This window comes from Pundamilia nyererei, unplaced genomic scaffold (genome assembly GCF_000239375.1).
Source record: "Pundamilia nyererei isolate P.nyererei 1_Seehausen unplaced genomic scaffold, PunNye1.0 scaffold00073, whole genome shotgun sequence".
Classification (NCBI taxonomy): domain Eukaryota; kingdom Metazoa; phylum Chordata; class Actinopteri; order Cichliformes; family Cichlidae; genus Pundamilia; species Pundamilia nyererei.
Genome location: NW_005187474.1, coordinates 1863880 through 1886440, shown reverse-complemented (window position 1 = coordinate 1886440; position 22561 = coordinate 1863880). Strand labels below are relative to the sequence as shown.

Sequence of the window (22561 nt, the reverse complement as noted above, 5' to 3'; positions counted from 1 at the left end):
AGGGGAAATTTGTGAAGTGTCTTCCTGCTTGGAGACGCATGTCCTTTGAAACCTACAATTTCAGGAGATGTCTGAAAATTCTGTGATGATTTCTCTCTTTTTTGGTTTCTTGGTAGCCAAGAGTCTTTTCTGAAGACTTCTTAAAGGAAGTGAGCTTCAGGAATAGTTCTGAAGACTGCTGTGAAAACAGCAGATGGTTTGCTCTTGGGTTGAATTTGCTGGTGCAGTCAGTCCTGGACGAATTTGAAATCCACACACTTTGTAGGTTATCTTCATAATAGAGAAATGAGTGGTTTGAAATGATTTGAGGGTATTTTTTAAAAGCCAAGCAAAGGTTTGTCCAACATCTTGGGTTGCAAAAAGGCCACCAGGACCCAGAGCAGACCTGTTAGTCTCTAAGGAGATTATGATCATAATCTGGAATACCTGGCTGTAATTTTTACAGATTTGAAGGTATATTAATTTTTTAAAAAAATTTCTGTGTTATCATGTCGTTATTTAGAAACTTGGCGTTGTTACTTTAGCTCGGGCACCACATATACAGTGCTGTCTTGAGTCATCTCTCATTTCTTTATATTTTGCCAGGAAATAGAGGTGCAGCAATTATGGAAACAATTGCAAATATAACTGGAAATATCGTATATAAGGCAAAAACAGAGTACAATTCTAACAGGTTTGAAATGCAATATTTGTATGACCAACTTTATTCTTCTGCCCAGTGTGAACTCTCTTAGGCAATGACAGTCTTCAGGAATAGTTCTGTGGCTCCACGTTCCAGGCTCTAGGGAGGCCAGTCTATGACTTATATATGACTTGTTTTTTTCTATCAAGGAATGCATTTACTGCAAACTACTGTGTGTTTGGGATCACCATCATGCTGAAAAATGAAGCTGTTGCCAATCAGGTGCTTTCATAATGGAATTTCATGATGGATCAAAATGTGATGGTACATTTTCCAGAGTTTATTATTCCATCAAATGCAGCTCTGAGCCACATCAATCTCTCCAGCATGTTTTTACAGATGGCTGTACACACTCATTGTTGTACCTCTCTCCTGACTGTACATATTGATGTCTGAAAATGATCGGTATCAAGAACTACATGAGTGAAAAAGCAGCTAATGTCCAAAGAAACTTTGAAAGACTTTGAACAACTCAGAAAGCTCGGAGAACTACAGCTCGAGATCACTTAAAAAAATAAAGGAAGTCTGGGTCCTTGGAAGCAAAATATGAAGACTTTTGTGCTGAAAACTTTAAACAACAGTTGCACTGGAAGTAAAGAAAAAAGTTTTGAAAGCTTGTAAAAAAAGAAAACTCTGGAACATTCTTGGGCAGGTACTTGCCATGCACTGTGTAATGCTCTAAGGTCTGTTGTTGTGTGGAGCAGTAAGAGCGATGATGGGTACAGAGGCCCATGACAATAGCTGCAGTGTTTTCTAATTCCTCCTGGTACCTGCAGTTCTCCACAAAATCATATTTGCCTTTTGTGAAAAAAGACCCAAACAGTGGCCAGCTTGTTTGGGTTACCTTTGTGTTTTTTGTTTGAATATTCCAGGTTTGGAAGCAAATATAATAATTTATGCAAGCAAGGATGTAATGAATCGAGAAATTAAGATTTTGTATCTGTCCGACTCTAAAATAAGATTTGATTGCTTCTTTTTGCCATTTTTCTGACAAGTTTATTGGTTTAAATTACAGAATGAGCCCACATTTAACACATGCAAATTATTAAGACAGGGAAATCAAATGGAGATTATAGCAATATATGAACACATACACATATTGTAGACAAAACCAAACATGATCAAATGCATTTGACATGTATGACCTTCAGGTATATTTGATACTGTAGCTCCATGTCAAGATAGTTTTATTTTCCTGCATGAATTCCTTCATTTTTTTATTAAAGTGTTTTCCCAAAGAAAGTTGTGAGTGGAGCTTTGGAAGATGTGCAGCAAAGAAAGAAAAGAAGATGAGACAAGACTGGCTTTTGAATACGAGGGATAACAAGAAAAGTTGCGCTCTAAACAGCGACAGATCCTCTGATCTGACATGTTGATCACACGATCCTTTCTGCTAGGGTCCTCGGGCTCGTGTTTTTGGCTCAAGGCTTAGTTAGTCTATTAGTGAAATGTGGGGGTGGCATATCGTATAATGGCTTAACTCAAAGCAGGCTTGCACAATAGTTATGACAAGGTATGCATACCTCAAACTCTAATTGGATATGCACACAAAATTCCATGCAAATCCATCTGACGCAGTTTTATCCTAATCCAGTGGCGAATGTATTTAAGTGCCACTCTAATTTGATACACGTCTTTATTATGCTAAAACGTTTAATATTGCTGTGGTGGCAATGCAGAATGCACTTTCATGTTTACAGAATTCCTGATTGTTATAAACTTCAGAGTTCCTGCTTGTGTCGGACCACAATCTGATAATTGTCCCAGCATTAGTCAGCAAATACAATAATGTGCTGCACAGTTTTTAATGCTTCAATCCTTTTATATTAAAGACGGACTTTACACTATGAAAGACGTCATAAAATCCACACTGCATGTTTTTTGTAGACATAACATGAGGTATAAGGTGATGCAAAGAACTACACTGCATACATATAGTCAGAGTCGAGCACTGGGCTGTGGAAAGGAGTTGGAAAGAATTGGATCTGACTTATCCTGAAACTTTGAGTGAGTGCTATATGTACTGAGATGTATTTTTTTGTTGTTCATCACCCTATTTGGTTGGTTGTTTCTATTTTGGGAGACCTGAAAGGGCAGGCCAGCAGAGCTTTTTCGGCGCACAATGACCCGAGCATCTTGTTTGGTGTCTTCTGACAGCCCGGCTGCTTGTTGCCTCTGATTCGTGTCGACATGTTGCAGAAAATACATTTTTGGTAGATGAGGTTTTCAGGTTTATCAAACTCCATTATTCACACACCAACCTAGAATTACCAGTGGTGACATTTTGTCTCTCTGGCAAGGAAATTATATCCCCAAATGTGCTGGCACTGTCAAGATGACAGTACAATCACATACAAAATCAGGACATACTACATATTAAACATATGAGTAAATATAGTCAAGATAAAAAGAACGTACAACCTATTTCAAATCTAAGGTTTTACGCCTTATCTGGGCCCTAGAAGGTCTTACAATGAGGTAAATACAACTCAGATAAACTCCAAAACATGACATTTAACACCCTGTCATTATTTATTTAACAAAAACTAAGAACATCCGCAAATCAAATACACATGATTAATTGATTGAGTTTGAGACCCTCTATAAAAGCAGTTTTGGCAGTTTGCTGATAGCTCTAGTCCATCACAGGGCTCGAGCTATCAGTTATTTTAGTAATCAAGTATTCTATGAATTCTTCCATCAATCAAGTAAGCGGAGAAGAAAATACTTTTGCCTTATTGATGAGGAACAGTCGATATTTGAAAGAAATACGGGTTAAAAAAAGGAAATGAACTAATTATAGTGTAAAGAGGGAAACAAGGAGAAAGTAGATATGACAAATTACACAAGAACTGAACTGCATCAGGTCTTATGGGGAGATGAATCCAGATTTGAAGTGTATGAAATGAGGGCAGGCCAGAGGTACAACACTGTCTACATTTGTACAGCACGGTAGAAGTTCTGTCATTGTTTTGTGTTGCATTTCATCCAGTGAGATTTTGTCAGAATGGATGGACTTACGAATGCAGACTTTGATCCACCATGTAATACCATCTGGAAAGTGTGTTATTGGGATCACTGCCAAACACACAGTCAATGCAGCAAAAGCATGCCTTGATACAGAAACACACAATGGAACAATATCAGGCCTCAACATTAATGAAACAGTGTGTGTTCATCTTGACAGAGAAAATATACATCCCACATTTCTCACATATTTAATATCTAGTAATTTATATTTTATACTTTACAAACATGTCATCTGAAATTATTACTGCATGAGGGGAAACATGTAACAAGTATTACAAAAAAAACGATATATTGACATTTGCACATGCATTATTATTTGCAGATTGGTGATTCTTGTTTTAAAGTGGCGTACATAGTTTCAATGAGAACACAAACTGTATGTAAAAAGGCATTAAAGCCATGATGGGGTTTAAAACGGCTTTATTTCTTTAAACACAGGCATCGTTATATATTCAAACAACTTCCACAACCGATAAAGAGCAAGTATACAAATGATGGAGCTTCAGTCATCATCATCACCATCACATCACTGCATCCCCTCTACTGATTCTCACAAAAGGACAACAAACCTAACACGAATATCAAACCAAAAACAACCCAAAACAAAACAAAAACATTTCAAACTCATTCTGGCTGATTTCTGAGCGATTAATTTAGGTTAGCATATCCAGTGTTGTGTGCCCATCATGGTCACACACATTCATGAGGCACAAGCACTTGGCTTCCAGAGTAAATTTATGGTTTTTCATCATCTTCCTCAAACAGATAAGTACCTTGCAAAGATTTTAATATGTATGTCTAAAAGAAGCCCATTAATAGATCTGCCACTTTTGCTGTTAATAAATTCTCAAGTGCAGGCAAAAATGAGAAGTAGTAGTTTCATTAAAAAGAAAGTCACATCCATATTTTTTTATTTCTATCTTTTCTAGTAATTTTACTATTTCCCTACCAATCAAGAGAAGAAAGCTGCTGAACCCATATAATTAAAACCACAATTAACTGAATCCTTGAAAATACAGCAGAGACAATTGGTCCTTTACATTACACACACACACACAGAGAGTGCAGGTATGCAAGTAGAGTAACATTTCACTGTGCATAACGGTCCCAGACTGCCAATAACTAATGCAGCGCATCCACTCGCACTATTTTTAACCTCAGATAAAAATCAGCAAAATAAACTGACAAAAAGTGCTACTGCTGTCAACACTTGGGATTTATTAGTCTTTCTTATACCAATTAGCTTTTCAGAAACAGCTTGTGTAGGTTCGACTGGAATTTTAACTTAATATGTAGATAACCAAACCATGTAAAAGGTCTAGAAAGCATACAGAAAGATTATAAAGCACATTTAGACCTGAGCTCTACACAAATAAAGCTTAGATTAAAAAAAAAAAAAAAAAAAGCATCTATGCTGCTACTCACAAATGTGTGTGCTGAAAAACAACCAATTTATTTCAGTTAACAGTTAACTTTAACTTTAAGGTAGGACTGACTTGGAGAACACTTCCAGTATCCTGTCATTAGTAACACTGACGGAGAAATACAGTTGAGAGGTCTAATTAAGGGGAGGCATGCGTCAACTTCAACCAAAGATGAAATAGGTGTACAATAAAATAAACAAAATATATTTAAGAAAAAAAAAATCTGTATTCATTACTTAATGAAATTGTGCTTTCTAGTCCCTTTTCAGTGTTGGTTATGATATCTATAAACCTACACAAGTGAACAGTGATTCTGCTTTTTCAGTGCACGTATTCATCATCACTGAAGTCTGAGTCATCGGCCTCCACTTCTCCTTCAATCACAGACTTCTTCCCTCTGCAGCAGGACACCACCAGACCAATGAGGAAAGCCTAAAAACAACAATGAAAGCACACATGACAAAATATATCAAGGCTCATTTCATTGCTAATGTGGAAAATATTTAGCTGAGGACTTGAGCGATAAATTCAAAATGCAGACAGTGACATCTCATTCATATCTTTGGACTTACTCCAATAAAAGCCCAGTTCCCAAAGTAGTAGATGGTGCTGAAGAACCAGAACTTGTGAAGGAAAAGATAAGACCTTGTCACAGTGCACTGATCTGAAAAGAAGAAAAGCACAACATTACTGACAGAGGCTATATGCAATGTCTTCTCTCTGTGGCAAGTTTTAAATCAAGCAGTCGCTTTGAAGTATTTGTCTCACAGTATTGTTTGGACACCTGTCGTGTATTCAAATGACAGGCTTGAAAATCAATACTTGACTAATGTGGGCCCAAACGGTTTAGTAGTTTCACTCTAGTGGTTCATTGTTTTTAGGTGAGAGGTGTCTGCATGACACAGATAGGTTCTCTGTGGTCTGGAGCACAATTAAATGTGACACATCTACTGCTGCTTTCTGTTTATAATTGCACAAGTGTATCACTTGTTATACACCTGTGTTATAAAGTAGTCTATATTAACTTAAGAGCTCAACACAGGCTGCTGTTACTACATGGAGCAGGGCCTCGGGCAATTTTGTTATTGTAACTAAAAAAGACAACCAGTCGTCGGAAAAGAGGAAAGCTGTGTCACTGTCAGTGTGAATATGGTTCAGCCAATGAATAAAACTGGAATGAAATGTAACATTTAATAGAGTATATCCACTATAACACACTGAAACCCCAAAAGGCAAAAGCATGGGCCCACAGAGGACACCAGCAAATGTGAAGACAGTGAACCATAGGTTATGGGTTATGCATGTAACCCCAATTCTCTGATGACGCAAATTCAGGCTCATGACTGTGTTATAAGTAGACATTTCAGGCACTTCAGATCTTTAGATATGAATCCATCACTAGTCTGGTCACCAAATATGCAGTGATTCCTAAAGAACCATTTCCAGCTATAAGAAGAACAAACCAAAGAATACAAACTGGACTATCTTTGTATTTTGCACCAGGAACCATGAAGTGTCAAGTTGACGAGTTTGAATCCAGTATCTTAAATTGTGCTCTGAAATGTTTCGTACAATTCAGAGATCTAAGTCATCATCATTTCTACATCCACTGACAAAGACACGGCCTATGTCCATATAGAGGTAAGGTAAGGTTAGGTAAGGTAAGCCATAGAGCAAAGCTTCTTTGAGTTAAAAGATGACAGTCGATTTCTTTGAAATGACAGCAGAATGACTAAGTGCAGGGGGAAGAGAGGCATATTGTTCAAATGACGTTTCTTAAGACAGCTCAGGCTGTGCAGCATCTGATATTAAATGGATGTATTTACATAGATGTATGGAAATATGTAAATTTCTTTATGTATAGGTAATTGTGTAATGACTTTACCTTTCTCGCCCACTTGACATTAAATCAGACTGTGTGGCCAATGAATGACATCCCCTAATTAAAGCCACAGAAAACCTGCCAAACACCTTGAAACATTGTTTGCAAGTGTACTTTTTATCCCCTTAACATCCGCCCACTTTTATACTGAACAAAACTAAAAGCTTGAAAGCACTTTGTTTGTTATTCTCTTATGATGAAAACACAGCCCAGCACATAGTGATTCAACAAGTATGTGGCCTCGGAGATGACAGAAAACATAAGAAACCACCATTTTGCTGTGTACCTACTGTTATTACAAAGTAAAAACTGCTACGGCTGCTTCGTCTCTGGTATTTGTATCTTAAAATGGTTTATAGCCTTCATATCTTTGCTTTGAATCGATGACTCAATGAACGGGCCTGTGCCATTTCAAATACACTGGCAGAATTTTCCTTGAGTGCCGTAGAGTGTTAAGAATGAAAAGGCAGAAAGTGCTCACACAGATATCGATTTGATTTCAGTTTTTGTGTGCACTGCACTTTTGCCAACTACTGTGTAAAAACTGATAAAGATGCATTTAAGAGGATCATCTATTTACTTGTAGTGCATTAAAGCACCCATTCATTATGTGTATGTGTTACTGTAGCTAGCAACTTAAAAGCAACACAAGTTAATTTGTGTAGTGCATTTCTTACACAAGGGCAACTCAAGGTGCTCTCACTTAAAAATTAAATTAAAAAAAAAAGAATTACAACATTAAAATGCAAATGAAAAGAATAGAGAAGAAATTAGAAGAAAAAACATTAGACACGAGGATTGAAAACAAAGGAGTGCCAGATGGTTGATGTTGAGCACTGAAGGGTGAGTCAAAGGAAGTGCAGAACATAAATGTTTTAGTGTTGATTTCAAACAAGGCTGAGTTTCGAAAGTGGAAAAGACTAAAGAGGTTAAATGCTGCACAATAGTAATCCACTAAATGAACCAATTTAAAGCTGCCACTTCAAATGTATCAGTTTTCTGGGAGAACCTTTTTGTCCCAGCCTCGACAGAAGTAAGCAAACCTCAACTCTGCAATGTTCCTCAAATGACATTTTATTGCGGTGACCAAAGGCAGCTCAATCATTATTGACTCAGCACTGTGATCATGAATATAAAGCACATCAAAATCAAAAGCCCCAGGAAAGAAACTCGCTTATTGCTTACATAATCCAATTGCCTTCTCTTTTCTGTCGAGCTGCTCTTTTCCTTATGCTGGTGACATCACCTTTGAGCTTCAGCTCCCCACTTTTTGAGTGAACTGATACTGTTATTGATCCGACTGCCGCAGACAGCAGAAATATTATAAAAGTCTTAAGCTGAGTCATTTAGCCTTTATGTGTATGAATGGGTATTGGCAGGCGTGGTAAAATGCTGGTGACGTCAAAAGTAGAAAGTGCCAATGATATGCATGCTATGTCTGGGTCTCTTCTTAGCTCCACAATTGTTTTGTGTGAAAACACAGTAAGAACAGATCGCATTTATTCATTAGCTTAGCCATGCACACTTAAGCAATAAAAACAACAAAGTATATATGGAAATACACTCCTTTATAGGACTTGCATCATTTCTACAGAACAAGGCAAGAGAGAGAGTCCCAAAAGCTGAAGTCTGGCTATGTTAGAGAGCCATCTGGAGCATTAACGCTAACCCTGCTGTGCTGCTCCTATCACACTGTTTCTTACACAGCTCTTCACACTGACTTGAAACGTATGAACAGTGCAATCAGACCTACACAAAGCTACATGACATCAAGGTCCACAGCAATAACACAGTCTTTTTGATTTTTTCCATTAAAGTCAATACTTTTAAAAGCTTTCCCTACCAGAGTTCGGTGGAAAAATTCAGCTTAGTGCTGTTTCATCTATAATACAAATGAGAAGACACAATCCCACAGGAGTTGTGATGTGCAACAAGAATCAGCTTTCACTTCACCAGGACCAGGAGATAATAGAAGAAGCAAGTCTTTCTTCATCACTGTGACCCCACTCTTTTGCTCCACTACCTCAGCCATCTGTAGCTCTCCAGCTGCTTACCAGAATTGCAGGGCACTGAGTGGGATCTACAGATGGTTCACAACAGTGGTCTGCCTAAATATATTATCACGTACACCACTGACCAGCTTCACCTTGAAATCATTACCGTTCTCTGATAAGAGTATGGGGCAGCCAGGTAATTTCACCCTGACTCATGATACCCGGGTGAGTGCTGCCCGGTGTAGGATGATGCATTATGCATAACTTTCGTCTGTGCATCTGTGCAAATACATGCATAGTACTCTGCACACACAATGTGCTCTTCCAAAAGGTTCTTGATCAGCAAGCTCTTGTGCCAAAACCGTATGCTTTTACTTTCCATCTAAAGTCCTTTGAGAATACTGCCATTCCTTCAGCAGAACTATTTTCACATTTCTGGCTTCACTTATTAGTGTTGTGCGTAAGAAAAAAAAAAATCACCAGAAACATCTTTTGGCAGTAGACAAAAAAAAAAAAGAAATCAATTTGAGCAGTGATCAAGTTCCACAAAAAGATAACACACATAACCTAACTTGACCTCACCAAAACTACTGATCATACGAACTAAAACCAAAGTGAGAAACAAACTGTTTTTCTAAAGCAAAGGACATTAAATTAAGTTCTCAAATCAAGACGAATGCTAGAAACTATTACTTTTTAAGAAAGAAACTGTAATTATTTTTACACATTTAGCTGAGATAAAGGGGTATTGGGAGCATCAGGTACAGTCAGGTATTAGATGTAGAAAGCTCAATCTTCTCTTAGCTCTTTTTTTGTGTCTCTTCCAGCCCTGAAGGAAACAGCTGGCTGCTAAATGCCCCACTACAATCAACAGGTCTATAAAAACTGGGTTTATTTAAAATTTTCAATTAGGATCACTTTTAAGCAAGGAGTAGCATTTTAATTAAGCGTCTTTAAAGCTCAACCTCTATCAAAAAAGTTATTGTATTTCCATCAGTTAATAGTGGAGGTCTTTCTGAGCAATACCAAGCAAATATACCCTTTGAAAAGTGATTTTCTTTCCTCCTATAAAAGGTAAGGGGTGTCTGTGGATTACAAAATGGGCATTTTTCTTTCAGGAGAATTACTTTTGATTGACATATTCCATTGTAATGCAAATTGATGATGATCCCATTGATGGAAAGAAAATTACTATTAATTTGAGTTGGGGTTGAGGGAGTCCTGTTGAAAATTGCTATGGTACCTGACATCTCAGAGCTAACACGACGCAACCAGCCCCCTCCCCAACTCTTTAAAACAATGCTGTGCAAACAGGGAAGTTGCTAGGAAACAGACAGGAGTCTATAAGTGTACAGTTTGATCTCTAAGATTCAATATAGGAATAATATGATACGTCTTTCAAGGTGAAAACCCAGCTTTATGTTGCTATTAAATGAATTAAGCTCACGCTGCTAGAATTTTACCCGTAATCACGCAGAGAAGCTCACTGATAAATTGAGCCACTGGGTCAAAAGCAAACCTTCGACTGGATGTATTGATATTAAATGTGAAATATACTTTCCTTGCTGCATAAACATGTTTTTAACGTTTTGATCTGTTCTTCTCCACAAGTGTGTTGTTTTGGTAAGAAATTCAGTGAGCTGCATTGGGTTCAAAGTTATTAAAATCACTGGTCAAAGTGTCCAGGGAATGCGTGTAACCACAAGCTGAGTTTCCTGAATTGATGACGTAGGTGTTAACATGACTGCAAAAAACAACAGTTAAGGACATTTAATCCCTTAAGTGAGGCAGTCATTATTATAAATGGACAAGAAAGAGAAATATGTGATGGGTTGGCCACAATAAAAATCACTGCATCAATAAGTGACATTGAAGGTTATTTAAATAGCCCAACCAATCACATAAATGTCAGTCACACAAATTAAAAAAAAAAAGAATAAATAATGAAATTCTAATTATCCAAAAAAGGCTTGTGTGCGCACATAGACTCACAGAAAACACAACAAAACCACCAAAAATAACAACAAACAAAACTGACTGGGAGTAGTATTTGTTGATGGTTTTAGATGCATATCAGAATTTATGATCAAAGCAAAGCCCCCTGCAGAAGTAGCAGCATGAGCATCATAGAGGTAAGACTAATTTGACAGAGCAGCTGAAAGTTCTCTGTGTTTCAGCCAGGCTTCATAAAACCTATAACTAAAACTGAACAGGGAAAGTTGCAAAAGTTCAAGTTTGTGCCAGGGCTTGTGAAATGTTACAAATATAAGATATAACACACACCCATTTTTTTAAAACCCTAAAATGCCTTTACTTCCTGTGTTAAATTGGATAATCAAGAGAACTTCAAGTTTCAGATTATCTGGCGCCATGGCAGCTAAATCCCGAAGATTCATTTCCATTACGCTGAGTAAATGAGTAATGGCATGGTAATGACCTTAGAGTACATAATGGAGAGCCTGGCACTGAGCACCTGCTCGCCAAGATGTTAGTGTCATTACCCAACTGTGACCAATCGCCCAATCAGTCACTAGTTTGACTTCTACCCTCTTTTGTCTTAGCTGTCTTGATGTAATGTCATACTGTGGGTTATTACAAAGTGATGCAGTTCCCGTGCCTTGTGATGCAAATTTCTACCAAAGGGTATTGCCATAATTTTTTCTCTTATCATTATTTTTACATCAACCAAAAGGGCTTTTAAATCCCAAGAAAAGATACATGTCTCCATATCTGTGCTTGAGTTCATACTAGATTAAAATTTCAAGAATAAGGAATTTGGACACAACTGGCAAATTCTAGGGAAATTTCTCACGATGGCACCATAAATTAAAGAACAACTTTAATGCCTTTACTATTTACTAATTATTACTATAACTGTTACTACTGTTTTGTCAACAACAGCATTTCTCAATTCCCAGATAAAAGTATTAACATGGTATGAAAAACAATGAAGAACCAACAGTTTACAAGGTGAGCACATTTTTTAGATAATGAATCAAAACGGGTAAGTTTTAACAGAACTCATTTTTTCAAACTATGAAGTCTGCTGGAAACTTGCTTTTGTCAGCTTTATAGGCAAGGCACAGTTCCTCTCCAACAAGTCTATATCAATTACGGAAAGAGCACCGATCTCCTGAGTCTTCTCTCTGACACAAGACTCTACCTTCCTACACCTAACTCAAGCGTCAGATTCTTCTGGTGGCTGTCCTCTGTTTTGTGCATACTCAAAGTTTTTCAGACTTTCCCAACTTTTGCAATGATTACTATTTGAAATGTAGCAAATGGCTAAATGGCCAATATAAGCTTTTTTTGCTTCAACTTCATCATTATGTAGCAAATGTTAGAATAATGCAGTGGGTACAGAATAAAGACCATCAGCGTTGGTCATGTCTGTGTCACCCCAAAAATATTTTACCATACATTATGTGGAGCACATTTTTGCTCAGTGTGACACCCTGGAAAAACATAAATTGTGCAAATCAGATAAATGGAGGCTCTCGACTGTTTGCGCTGCATGTAGTCACCTTTCCACAACTACGCACTGTCTAGGGGCAAATCAAATACTATCTTCTTATAAACAAAAGGGATATTATCTAAATGGCAACATAATTATTTTTTTTTAATCATACAGTCACTTTTTTTTTAACTGTTTAAGCTATTAAGTGTCTGATTGCAGTCCCTCTCAGTCACATGTGTTATCTCTGCTTGACACTTCCTTCGCCTCATGGTAGGTGGTACAACGGCTGTTGTGAAAGCAGGAGCCATTTACAAGATGGCAAAAAAAGAACTCATTTTACTAAGCTGGTCAAAAGACAAATTACAAATCTTGCCAGACTACTAACTCCAGCAATAACGACACCTTTAGTATAACAGTGCTGAAGAGTTCCAAAAAAATTATGAGATAATTCTCACAACTAATCAGGAGCTCTATGGGTCATTTATAACGACCGCACGTCACACTGGAGCACCTCATATGTAAGAAACCAATTGATGTTTAGGCCACTCTTGTAAGAACTACCTGAACTGCTGCTTTACAAAAAGTGTAAAAACCGCACATTTGGACCATTTTTTGTGAAAAGCAACAACTCAGGAACACCGACAACAAATTTCATACTTTAGTTGCCAGTTGTGACAAAACTTCTTAAGAACTTTAACAGAATCAAATGATGAGGCAGGATGTTTTGTCATAATTACATTTCTGCTAAATTCCAAGCAGTCTGGCATGAAAGCATACCAAACATGTATTCATGATGATGGTGCTTGAATATATTAATAATACTGGCTTCTCTACCAAAATACTTATGATGTATTAAAAGAAACAGTGATATGTTGACATAATAATGCTAAAGATGAATTGATTGATTGATCTGATTTTTCTGACATTCTGTCAATAAGTGTCATTTTATTTTTGGGTTTACTGAACATCACAAATGTCGGCAAAATTGAATAAAAAAAATAAATAAATAAAAAAAAAAAATTATATGACATATTGTTTGTATTTATTTAAAAGCAAGCTGTAAGGATAACTTGACAGCTTTACTGTTCTACATGATAATGCATAAACTGATATAAATCTATATTATCCTATATGACAAATCAAATGCAATATGTCTGTATTTGATTTGTCATAAGAGCAGGTTTTCTAAAAGAATATTTTATTAAATTTTCTGTTGTACACTTTGGGCATGGATGTAATAGTCATTTTATTCTGGCACCTACATGAATTTCAGTATCTCAGACACTTAAATGCTACATGTAGGTGTATATAAACATTAAATAAAATGAACAGATGAATGTGTTCTTAGGGAAAAGCCCTCAGATGCAGCAATATGACTTTATGCTTGTTTGTTAGTATATTAATATTGGCTGTAATAAAAAAACCAAAATAGGTTTTAGCAAGAGCCAAAGGAAATCAGCAGCTAAATTAATGTGTGCAGTTTCCCAGCATAATAGAATATTGTTGAACAAATGGTCACAATATTCCACAAATTGAGTGTCTTGTGGTACCATCTGATTTGCAGCTATAAAGATATACATAACTTATCTTTTAGTAATGAAGTAAACAACAGGAGAATGTGCTCCAGAATCATGATCATAATTAGAATCATAACTGTTAGAGGTGGGGAAGAAGAACAAACATTATTATCTGAAATACATACAATAAAAAAAGCTATCGCCACTTATTTTGAACAATATTCTTTGATAAGCATAAGTATTACTGGGAGATTTACAGATACCTAATTACTGTATGTCAGCAGGTGTAAACAAATGGTTTCAATGGATTTATTGGATATAACCTGTTTAAACATTAAATATAAGCAATCAATATAAGCATTGTTTGTTATATGTAATTATATATATATTTATATTTCAAACTATGGTAATTAAATAGGTGTTTGAATGTTTACCTTTGATATGAAGGAAAACATTGTAACATAACTTAATTTCAAATATGAAATCATCTGTCTTTATATTCCACATAAAAGTATTGTGTGTGATCCTACTAGTTATTTCTCTACAAGGCTTTCCATTTTTATAAGCAATGATCTTAACATGGCAATGATCTGCCTAATGAGGTTAGAATAATAAATATTTTGTAATTGAGAGATAACTTCTCACACAATGACAATTGTGAAACCACAGCCTTTAACAAATGCCATTTCCTCTAGTTCAGTGCATTTGAGCCACACACATGCTCTAAATATCATTTATATAGCTCCATAAATAATTACTCCCAAAAATAACTCCAAACACATCAAGTACCATTTAATAAATTATATAAAAGCTTATGATAATAATATCACTAATTTGCTGTTAGATTAATGATACTTGATTGTTAAAAGAATTTCCCTCACTTTGGAAAAGATCTTGATGCTGCATGCATCTGAAAAATTCAGAAAACAGCCTTCTAGAAACAGCCAGATAAGTGATAAGCTGATGTTAGCTCATATCATGTTGAATCGGAGCAATTACAGACACGGTTTTACATTTACTTAAGACTACTATAAAATTGTATTGTAGATAGATTGTAGAACATTATAGAAAAAAAAACTGTATATGAGCAAAAACTCCTATTTAGAAAGGGTTTAGAAAGGTCTGTGTGCTCCTGTGTGAGGTTTCAGGTACTGGCACAGACTTTGTTGTGTGTGCAGAGAAAAGCAGGTTTAACTGTAACAATTTACTTTTCCCCAGAAAAAATGGACTTTGAGGATTTAGCTATACAATTCTGGGGTAGGGTCTAAAAGACCATAACAGTGAGTCTGAAAGCCATTTTTCCTGTCATGCTACTACAGTTTAGGGCGTACTGTAAAACAACACTATTTTTGTTTTGGAGAACAAAAATAGTATTAAGACTATTAAGGTTAGAGTAGATGAGGAATGATAAAAGGCACATGTGTCAGGTATGTTGAAGAATGAAGTAAATTTATGATCTTGTTTGTTTTTCTTTAAACCTGCGTCGAAATGAAAATAATTCCTTTTCTGTCTGTTTACTTGAAGCCTTCAATGCTATGTTACCCCATTCAAGACAGATGTTACTGTGGATCTGCATATATGTGGAATAGCCAACTAGCTAGATAGATTGTTATCTGTATCATAAACAAACTTATTACACAACGTTCACACATTTCTACAGATGTATCTTTGGTTTTACACATCATACAAAGTATCCCCTTCACTACCAACAGCAGCCTGACATGAGCATTTATCACATGAATAAATAAACATAGTAGAGCTTATACTTATGTGCATGCACACGTTGGTGTATTCATGCCTCCTTTAGTGAATTAAACATTTGCATGTTGACAGTAAGACACTACCTACTGCATTAGTAAACATTTGTTCTTGGTATTATTAATTCTAATACATAATGAATAGTGATAAAGATTACTGAACAGTGTTCTACATTATATAACTTGGTCACACACACCGTCCTTCTGTTCCTCTAGCATGAATTCCACGTTATGAGCAATAAATGTTTCATGTTGTCTTGTAGGTTCTTTAAGCATCTCACGATTGGAGCCAGCGCTACTATAGTGTGGTAGAAATGACGAACTTACCCTCAGGTGCATCTGCATCACATATCCTGGAGGTGTTAATAGTTGTATTCCCAGATGTAGGACCTGGTGATGGCATCTGAAACCAAAAAACAAAACAAGAGTGATGTACGTGTTTACTACAGAAACATTAAACACTGCAGTACACAAATATTTTGGCATTTTATGAACATGGAACTGTCTGAACTATCGTCTCTAAGAATTTATAAGACTGAATTAGTACAGATCATCAACATACTTTATTCATATATTATCGGCTGATTTACATTATGCAAAGTAAAAACAAGATGATTTGGGTCCAAAGGACTGTAAAAGTTGTAATAATATTAATCTAATTTTCCTGCAGGTATACACAATATATAGCTATATCAGACATATGAACCTCTGTTAACAATGACAGTACGGTGACAATGCATTTAATAATCAACACAGCTCTGTAATTAATTGAAGAAATCGACTAACTATCGAACTAATAATGAATAAAAGAATTCCTACCCTTAATTCTCAAAACAAAAATTTAATTTGTATATTCTATGTTTAATTTATGTCAATTTTAGACACAAAAATAAAATATTTTTTGGTCCCTAATCCTGCACTTGGGGACATTTGCAAAAATCCATCCAATCAAATGCGATTTGGGGTGATTATCTAACTCCACCCATTATATAAAACTGCACGTGACCATGTGGTGCGCAAGGAAGGTAATATTAGAAATGTAGTGTTTTGATTTAAAAACCAAAAGGAAAAAAAAAGAAAGCAGCAAGTGTTAATTAATTTTGCTCCAGTTCCTCCTCCTGGTCTAACAGCCCAGATGAGGAAAAGTCTAGAGGCAACTAACCCTTTACTGCTTCTTAACTTGATACTTCTCAGCCTCAGCGCATGCATTTGCTAAGCTCTGTCCACTTTTTAAGCAATTTAATCATATCTAAACGAGGAACCTAACAGAAACAAATGTGGGAGCTCATCATGATATTGATCACAGAAGAATTCAACCAGTCCTATTCAATATTTACTCTAAACTGTATGCATCTTTGATATATGGGGTGGCTGTAGCTCAGGTGGCAGAGCAGGTCAGCCACTAATCAGAAGGTCAGTGGTTCGATCCCAGGCTGCCTCCTGGCTGCATGCCAAATATCCTTGGGCAAGTTACTAACCCCATGTTTGCCTACTGGTGGTGGTCAGAGGGCCCGGTGGCGCCAGTGTCCGGCAGCCTCGCCTCTGTCAGTGTGCCCCAGGGCAGCTGTGGCTACAATGTAGCTTGCTATCGCCAGTGTGTGAATGGGTGAATGACTGAATGTAGTGTAAAGCGCTTTGGGGTCCTTAGGGACTAGAAAAGCGCTATACAAATGCAGGCCATTTACCATATAATGTGATATCAAAATTTAAAAGAAAAGAACAAGAGGATGTTTCAGTAAAACAACACACCGGTTCATTTAAATTATGTTGTTTAAAAGATTTTTTTTTCTGATAAAGTGTAGACGCAAGGGTGCATCTAAACCACCTGCGTACACCCACACAGCGAGAAAGAGCAGAGCTACATTAGATCACATGGAGAGTAGACTGTCAAACAGCAAAGCCACATAGTCTAATATAGAAAGACGGAACTGAAAACGAACAAGAGTCTAAAAGCCCCGCTGCCAGCCTGTAGAGACCATGCTGCTGCCTACACCAAACTGAACCAAAGAGGTTTGAACACACTGACTAACTGACACTGCCATCGTTAGAAGCTCTCATCAGGGAGAGTGAAAACAAAGAAACACACAGGAATGGACATGAATTTTTCCTTACCTGTACAAGGTATTTCTGGCTGCCATACATGACATATTGTGGGGCTAGACTATAGATCATGTAGCTGGTGTGCAGAACGATCAAAAGAAGAATCATACAGAGGAAGAGGAGAGCCTGGGGGCGAGTTTTCTTAGGTCTTATTTTGTACAGCTGTAAAAAAAAAAAAAGAAAAGAAAAAAAGAACACATTATCATGTAGTTAACTGGGCATTTGCAAAAATTTAAATACATAAATAAGGCATTTTCTTACCCTTATCCAGAAGAACCAAATGCCCATGTTACGAATGCCGGCCATGGATGTGAGTACGAAGTACACTGTGATGACTGTGATCAGGATATAATCCAGTGGAAAAACCTGTGACATCAAAAACAAGTCAGCTACCGTATAAATCTTAAATGCACAACAATAATTATTGCATCCAGAGCCAAACACTTAGGATGGTAATCTTTCAAGGAGCAACCAGTAAAAATGGGTAATCCCACAATATCTGATCAGCTCCAATAAATGCTAACCATATCTATCCTGGTTAGTCTGCAGCACATTCACACACCAGGAAAACATCTGAACATCAACAACTGTTATGCTTTGCAACATGAAGTGTTCAGACTGGCAAGTTTAGGTATTTAAACCAATTTAGCAGTCATGTTTTGCCAAGCTGTGTGGTGTGTGGTCCTGTCTTTAGCCTCGTCAAAGCAGCTGCTTCTTTTACAGCTAAATGAAGAGGCAAATAAGCATAAATGGTCCAAGTACCAGGAACTGGTAGATCAGTGCAGGAGGAGAGGCTGTATGGTGCGGTGTGAGCTGATTAAGGTGCAGCTTTTTCAGTCACCGGTGCTGCAAAAAAGAAAGCCATCATGTCCACTCTGGAAGCTGCAGAGAGGGCCTCCAGATGGCTTTCAATGAGGAGGAGTGATCCTTTCGCCAATGCTGCTGGGAAACAAGCCAGGGTCTGAACAACCCTTGCTGGGTTTCCTGAGTGAAGGTGTATGATGCTGAAAAACCTGGAAACTCAATGACCTATCACTGACGATGTGTATTGTGTATCCTAATTTATTTCATTACAAATTAGCACTGACCCAAAAATCAGTTTAATGTGTTTAAATTTCAGCACACTGAAGCACATACTCCCCAAGTTTTACACAACATCTCAAGTTCATTTAGGAGAGACCAGTGATAAAGCTTTTAAATGATGCTTCATTGAGGTTAATGATGACAGAAACAAAAAAATATGGATTTAAGCATATCTTAATTGAGTATAATCACTATTCCAACGTGAGAGATGATAGGATACTCACAGGTTGCAAGGCTAAAAGAAGTTCATTCAGAGGATTGGTTAGGTTGGTGCCAAAGATTATGAACCCAGAGCTGATGCCAGCCGAGTGGAGAGCTTTATCCAGACTGAGGAGGAAAAAAACAGAGAGAAAGAAAAAGAAGAAATAAGGGTATCAATCTCCAGTATTAAACTTTAATATATAAGGTTAAATGAAGCAATTGCACTGTTTATTTTGGTACATTTTGGTCTTACAAGGCACACACTGCAAACTGTATTTTGTGTTACAGGACAAATCATAACTTACTTTGAAATGAAGAGGGCAATGGTGAACAGCAACGCAACCAGGATAAAGAATATGCCTAGTAATATCTGCAAATCAATCAATCAAAACAGAGAAACAAAAATAAATAACTACAACAAAATACCAGGATACAGGATTTTTAGAAATGACTGCTATAGGAGGGACGTGTAATCACAGTGTGCCCTTGTTTGTGAACTGCATTAAAAGCTGCATTTAAATAAAATGTGTATTTTTAAAGACAGCTACTTAGTCAGCAAATATAACCTTTCTACCATGTCTTTTGTCAAACAGAGACCATATGGCATAGCCAGCCACAGTTTGGCACTGTCGCTCAGGGTGACAGGGGGAAGCAATGGCACAGCTGAAGCAGAGTTAGGAGGCTGCAATCAGGGAGGAAAAAGCTGGCTGATCAGATGAACGTAGTGGGAGGGGAAAAAAAGTGAATCTAATGCTGATCTTCATATCAATAGTTAGACCAAATTATACCAAATTATCTGAGATAAACCCCTTGCAGCAAAATATTAATTAACATACTGATGACAGACTTAGGAGAGAAGCAGGCAAGACGGAGAAGAAAAACATAATTTAGTTTAATTTTAAAAAAGTACAGTAATCTTTTTATGAAACTGCTACTCTAACCAAGGAAATATCTAAAAAATGAGTTTACATGTATTAAATGATAGTAAAGTTATTAAAACATTAAATAAGGCACCTGCCATATATATATATATACACACACACACTTTTTTAATAAAACCTCTATAGATAGGTGGCACAATTTTTCACCCTATTATGGTGCAAGTTGCTTACCTAAAAAAAAATTTAATTGCTTGTTACATTTCTTGCGCGATCAAAAGAGAGTAACTATTGTGAGCTCCACGTCCTCACGCACTGATTTTAACTGTCAGTGTTTAACATGCTTAGTGAGTCATTTTCGCTCACTGTCGGTGTTGGTATTAAAAGGACAGCATGTGTCTGAGGAACAGTGAGGCTGAAATCGCAATCATTTGGCTTATCACTCTACACCAGTCTCTCGGTATACAGTAAATAAATCTCCCAACTCATTACTGTTTAAATTTGAGTCTGGGGACTATCATTAGCAGCAACCCCCCTGGTTAAAGACAAACTGTTACAGACACTGGTTTAAAATATTTGTTTGAGCCTGCAGTGCAGTTAAGTACTGAAAAATGAACAGCAGTAGGAAAAGTAAAATGTGAAAGAAGGGAATGATGCTTGAATTTATTTTATCCTTAACATATGGAAAAGGCGTTAAAAGTGAGGGGTCTGCAGGACTGTAACTGGGCATTACCACTGATAAGTCATGTGGTAATGCAGAGTAATAAGAGCACATTAAGCATGTAAGCCATTCATATAGGCACAAAGTACATTTGTGTGCACGTGCTGGCTGCATAGGTTGAAATATGAACAGAAGTAAGTGGATATTCTTTCAGTGAGTTATTACAATAGCACTGCAGCCAGCCACATAAGTCTTTTATATCAGTTAAAAGAAGAAAAAATGTTTTCTATAACGTGGGAATAATCGAGAAGGAAATATACGACAACGAAAATCTGTTATCAAAGTCTTTTGATCTTTTTCAGTAATGTTATCAACATTCTTGTTACTGTATTTCAGCTGCAGTTCAATAAAACTATTAGGAGTAAATACTTCTGCTGCTTGAGGATTTGCAGTATTGTAACTTTATATTATACCTTTTATTCAGACCCTCCACCATTATGTTTAACAAGAATAATAACAGTCATAAGTCTGTTATGCAAAGCCATTTTCATTGTGAGAGCCACTGCGTTGTCTAAAAGTCCAGTGAAGTGTATTTATGCCATTTTCAATAGCTGTTTCTGCCAATTGTTGATTAAAAAAAAAGCACACACAATAAATGAGTGGTTTGGAACAAGGATATATTATTAAGGATTGGTAAGAAAACCTAGCCGTGCGGGATTCTGGCTGAATTTGTGATTTATTTATTTTTGCCCCCAAGTGACTGCATAAAAAGCCAATGTGCTTTTTATTTAACTTCAAAAAATTATTATAAAGCACTTCTATTCAATACCATGAAAAACTGCTCAAATGAAATGTATGTAATTGATCAGAACTTTGAGGCACTTTGAGTCTCTACATTATGCTCATCAGTACATTGTGTCTGGATGTTTTGTACTGGGCCAGTAATGTTGGGACCAACATGTCCACTGGTAGCCAAAAAAAGAAGAAAAAAAATACGAAAAACAATAAAAAGACAAGTTTCTTGGTTGCTTTGGTCTATCCCTTGGGTACCATGAGATCCTGCCTGAGAAATATGAGACTCCCTGAGAGACTTCAGAGTAAATTAGGTGAATAGATTTCCTGTGGGAATCATGTAACTATGCGGTTGTGTAAAGTAGAACTCAAAGTAAATCTAGAGCAGTTCAGATTGGAAATTGAGCACAAAGAAATTGTTTAGGAAGAAGTAGTTGAAGGTGGCTATAAAAATACAAACACAAAAATGATGTTTTAAATGTATTACACAAGCTAGAGCGGGTTTTTGCAGTTTCACCTATTCTTAATCTCAAATATCAATTAAAAGAAGCACTGAATAAATACAGCACTATCTATGTTAAATAACCCTGTCTGTATGCTTGCATTCAATACACACTCATCAGCATAATTTCCCTTTGTACAGAATACTTTGGAGAACATAATTTACTTTTGTGAATGAGAGCCAATTCCATAATGGACACTCACCTTGAAAGGTCTGAGAGCACTGCCCACTTTAGTGCAGCAGTTCCTCTCTGCAATTTCCAGGTGTCTCCCCCTGCGCCGGAGGACCTGTAGTTTGCCCTCCAGCTCCTGCAGGTTGTTTCTATCCCTCGAGGACAGAGGACGTCCATCTTGGCACTGACAAGACGACCAAAAGATATCCCAAATGCATCAATGATCGATATTATGCGGACTTTTGAAACTACACTACACTGCTGGAAGTTTTAATGAGAACATTGAAAAATGTAGATATCATTTTATCTGCAAAAATATGATTTTAATAAATATTTACAGTCAAGTGAATGAGTATGTAGACTAAAAATAGTGGGAGTATTATATAAATGCTGTTTTCTAAACATTCTCAAAGCATATACATACTTGTA

At 36.7% G+C, this 22561-nt stretch overlaps 1 protein-coding gene across 1 annotated transcript in view; it reads right to left on the bottom strand.

The window, feature by feature from the left end:
* Positions 1–4115: 4115 nt before the first annotated feature.
* Positions 4116–22561, bottom strand: part of lmbrd1 (LMBR1 domain containing 1) — a 48809-nt gene continuing 30363 nt past the window's right edge. Inside the window, exons 9-16 of the mRNA XM_005737118.1 lie at positions 22164–22316; positions 19433–19497; positions 19151–19253; positions 18105–18209; positions 17856–18005; positions 16071–16146; positions 5709–5800; positions 4116–5568 (exon numbers count right to left, since the gene is read on the bottom strand). Of these exons, the coding sequence (XP_005737175.1) occupies positions 5458–5568; positions 5709–5800; positions 16071–16146; positions 17856–18005; positions 18105–18209; positions 19151–19253; positions 19433–19497; positions 22164–22316 (855 nt within the window). The 3' untranslated portion in view covers positions 4116–5457. The remainder of the gene's footprint in view (positions 5569–5708; positions 5801–16070; positions 16147–17855; positions 18006–18104; positions 18210–19150; positions 19254–19432; positions 19498–22163; positions 22317–22561) is intronic.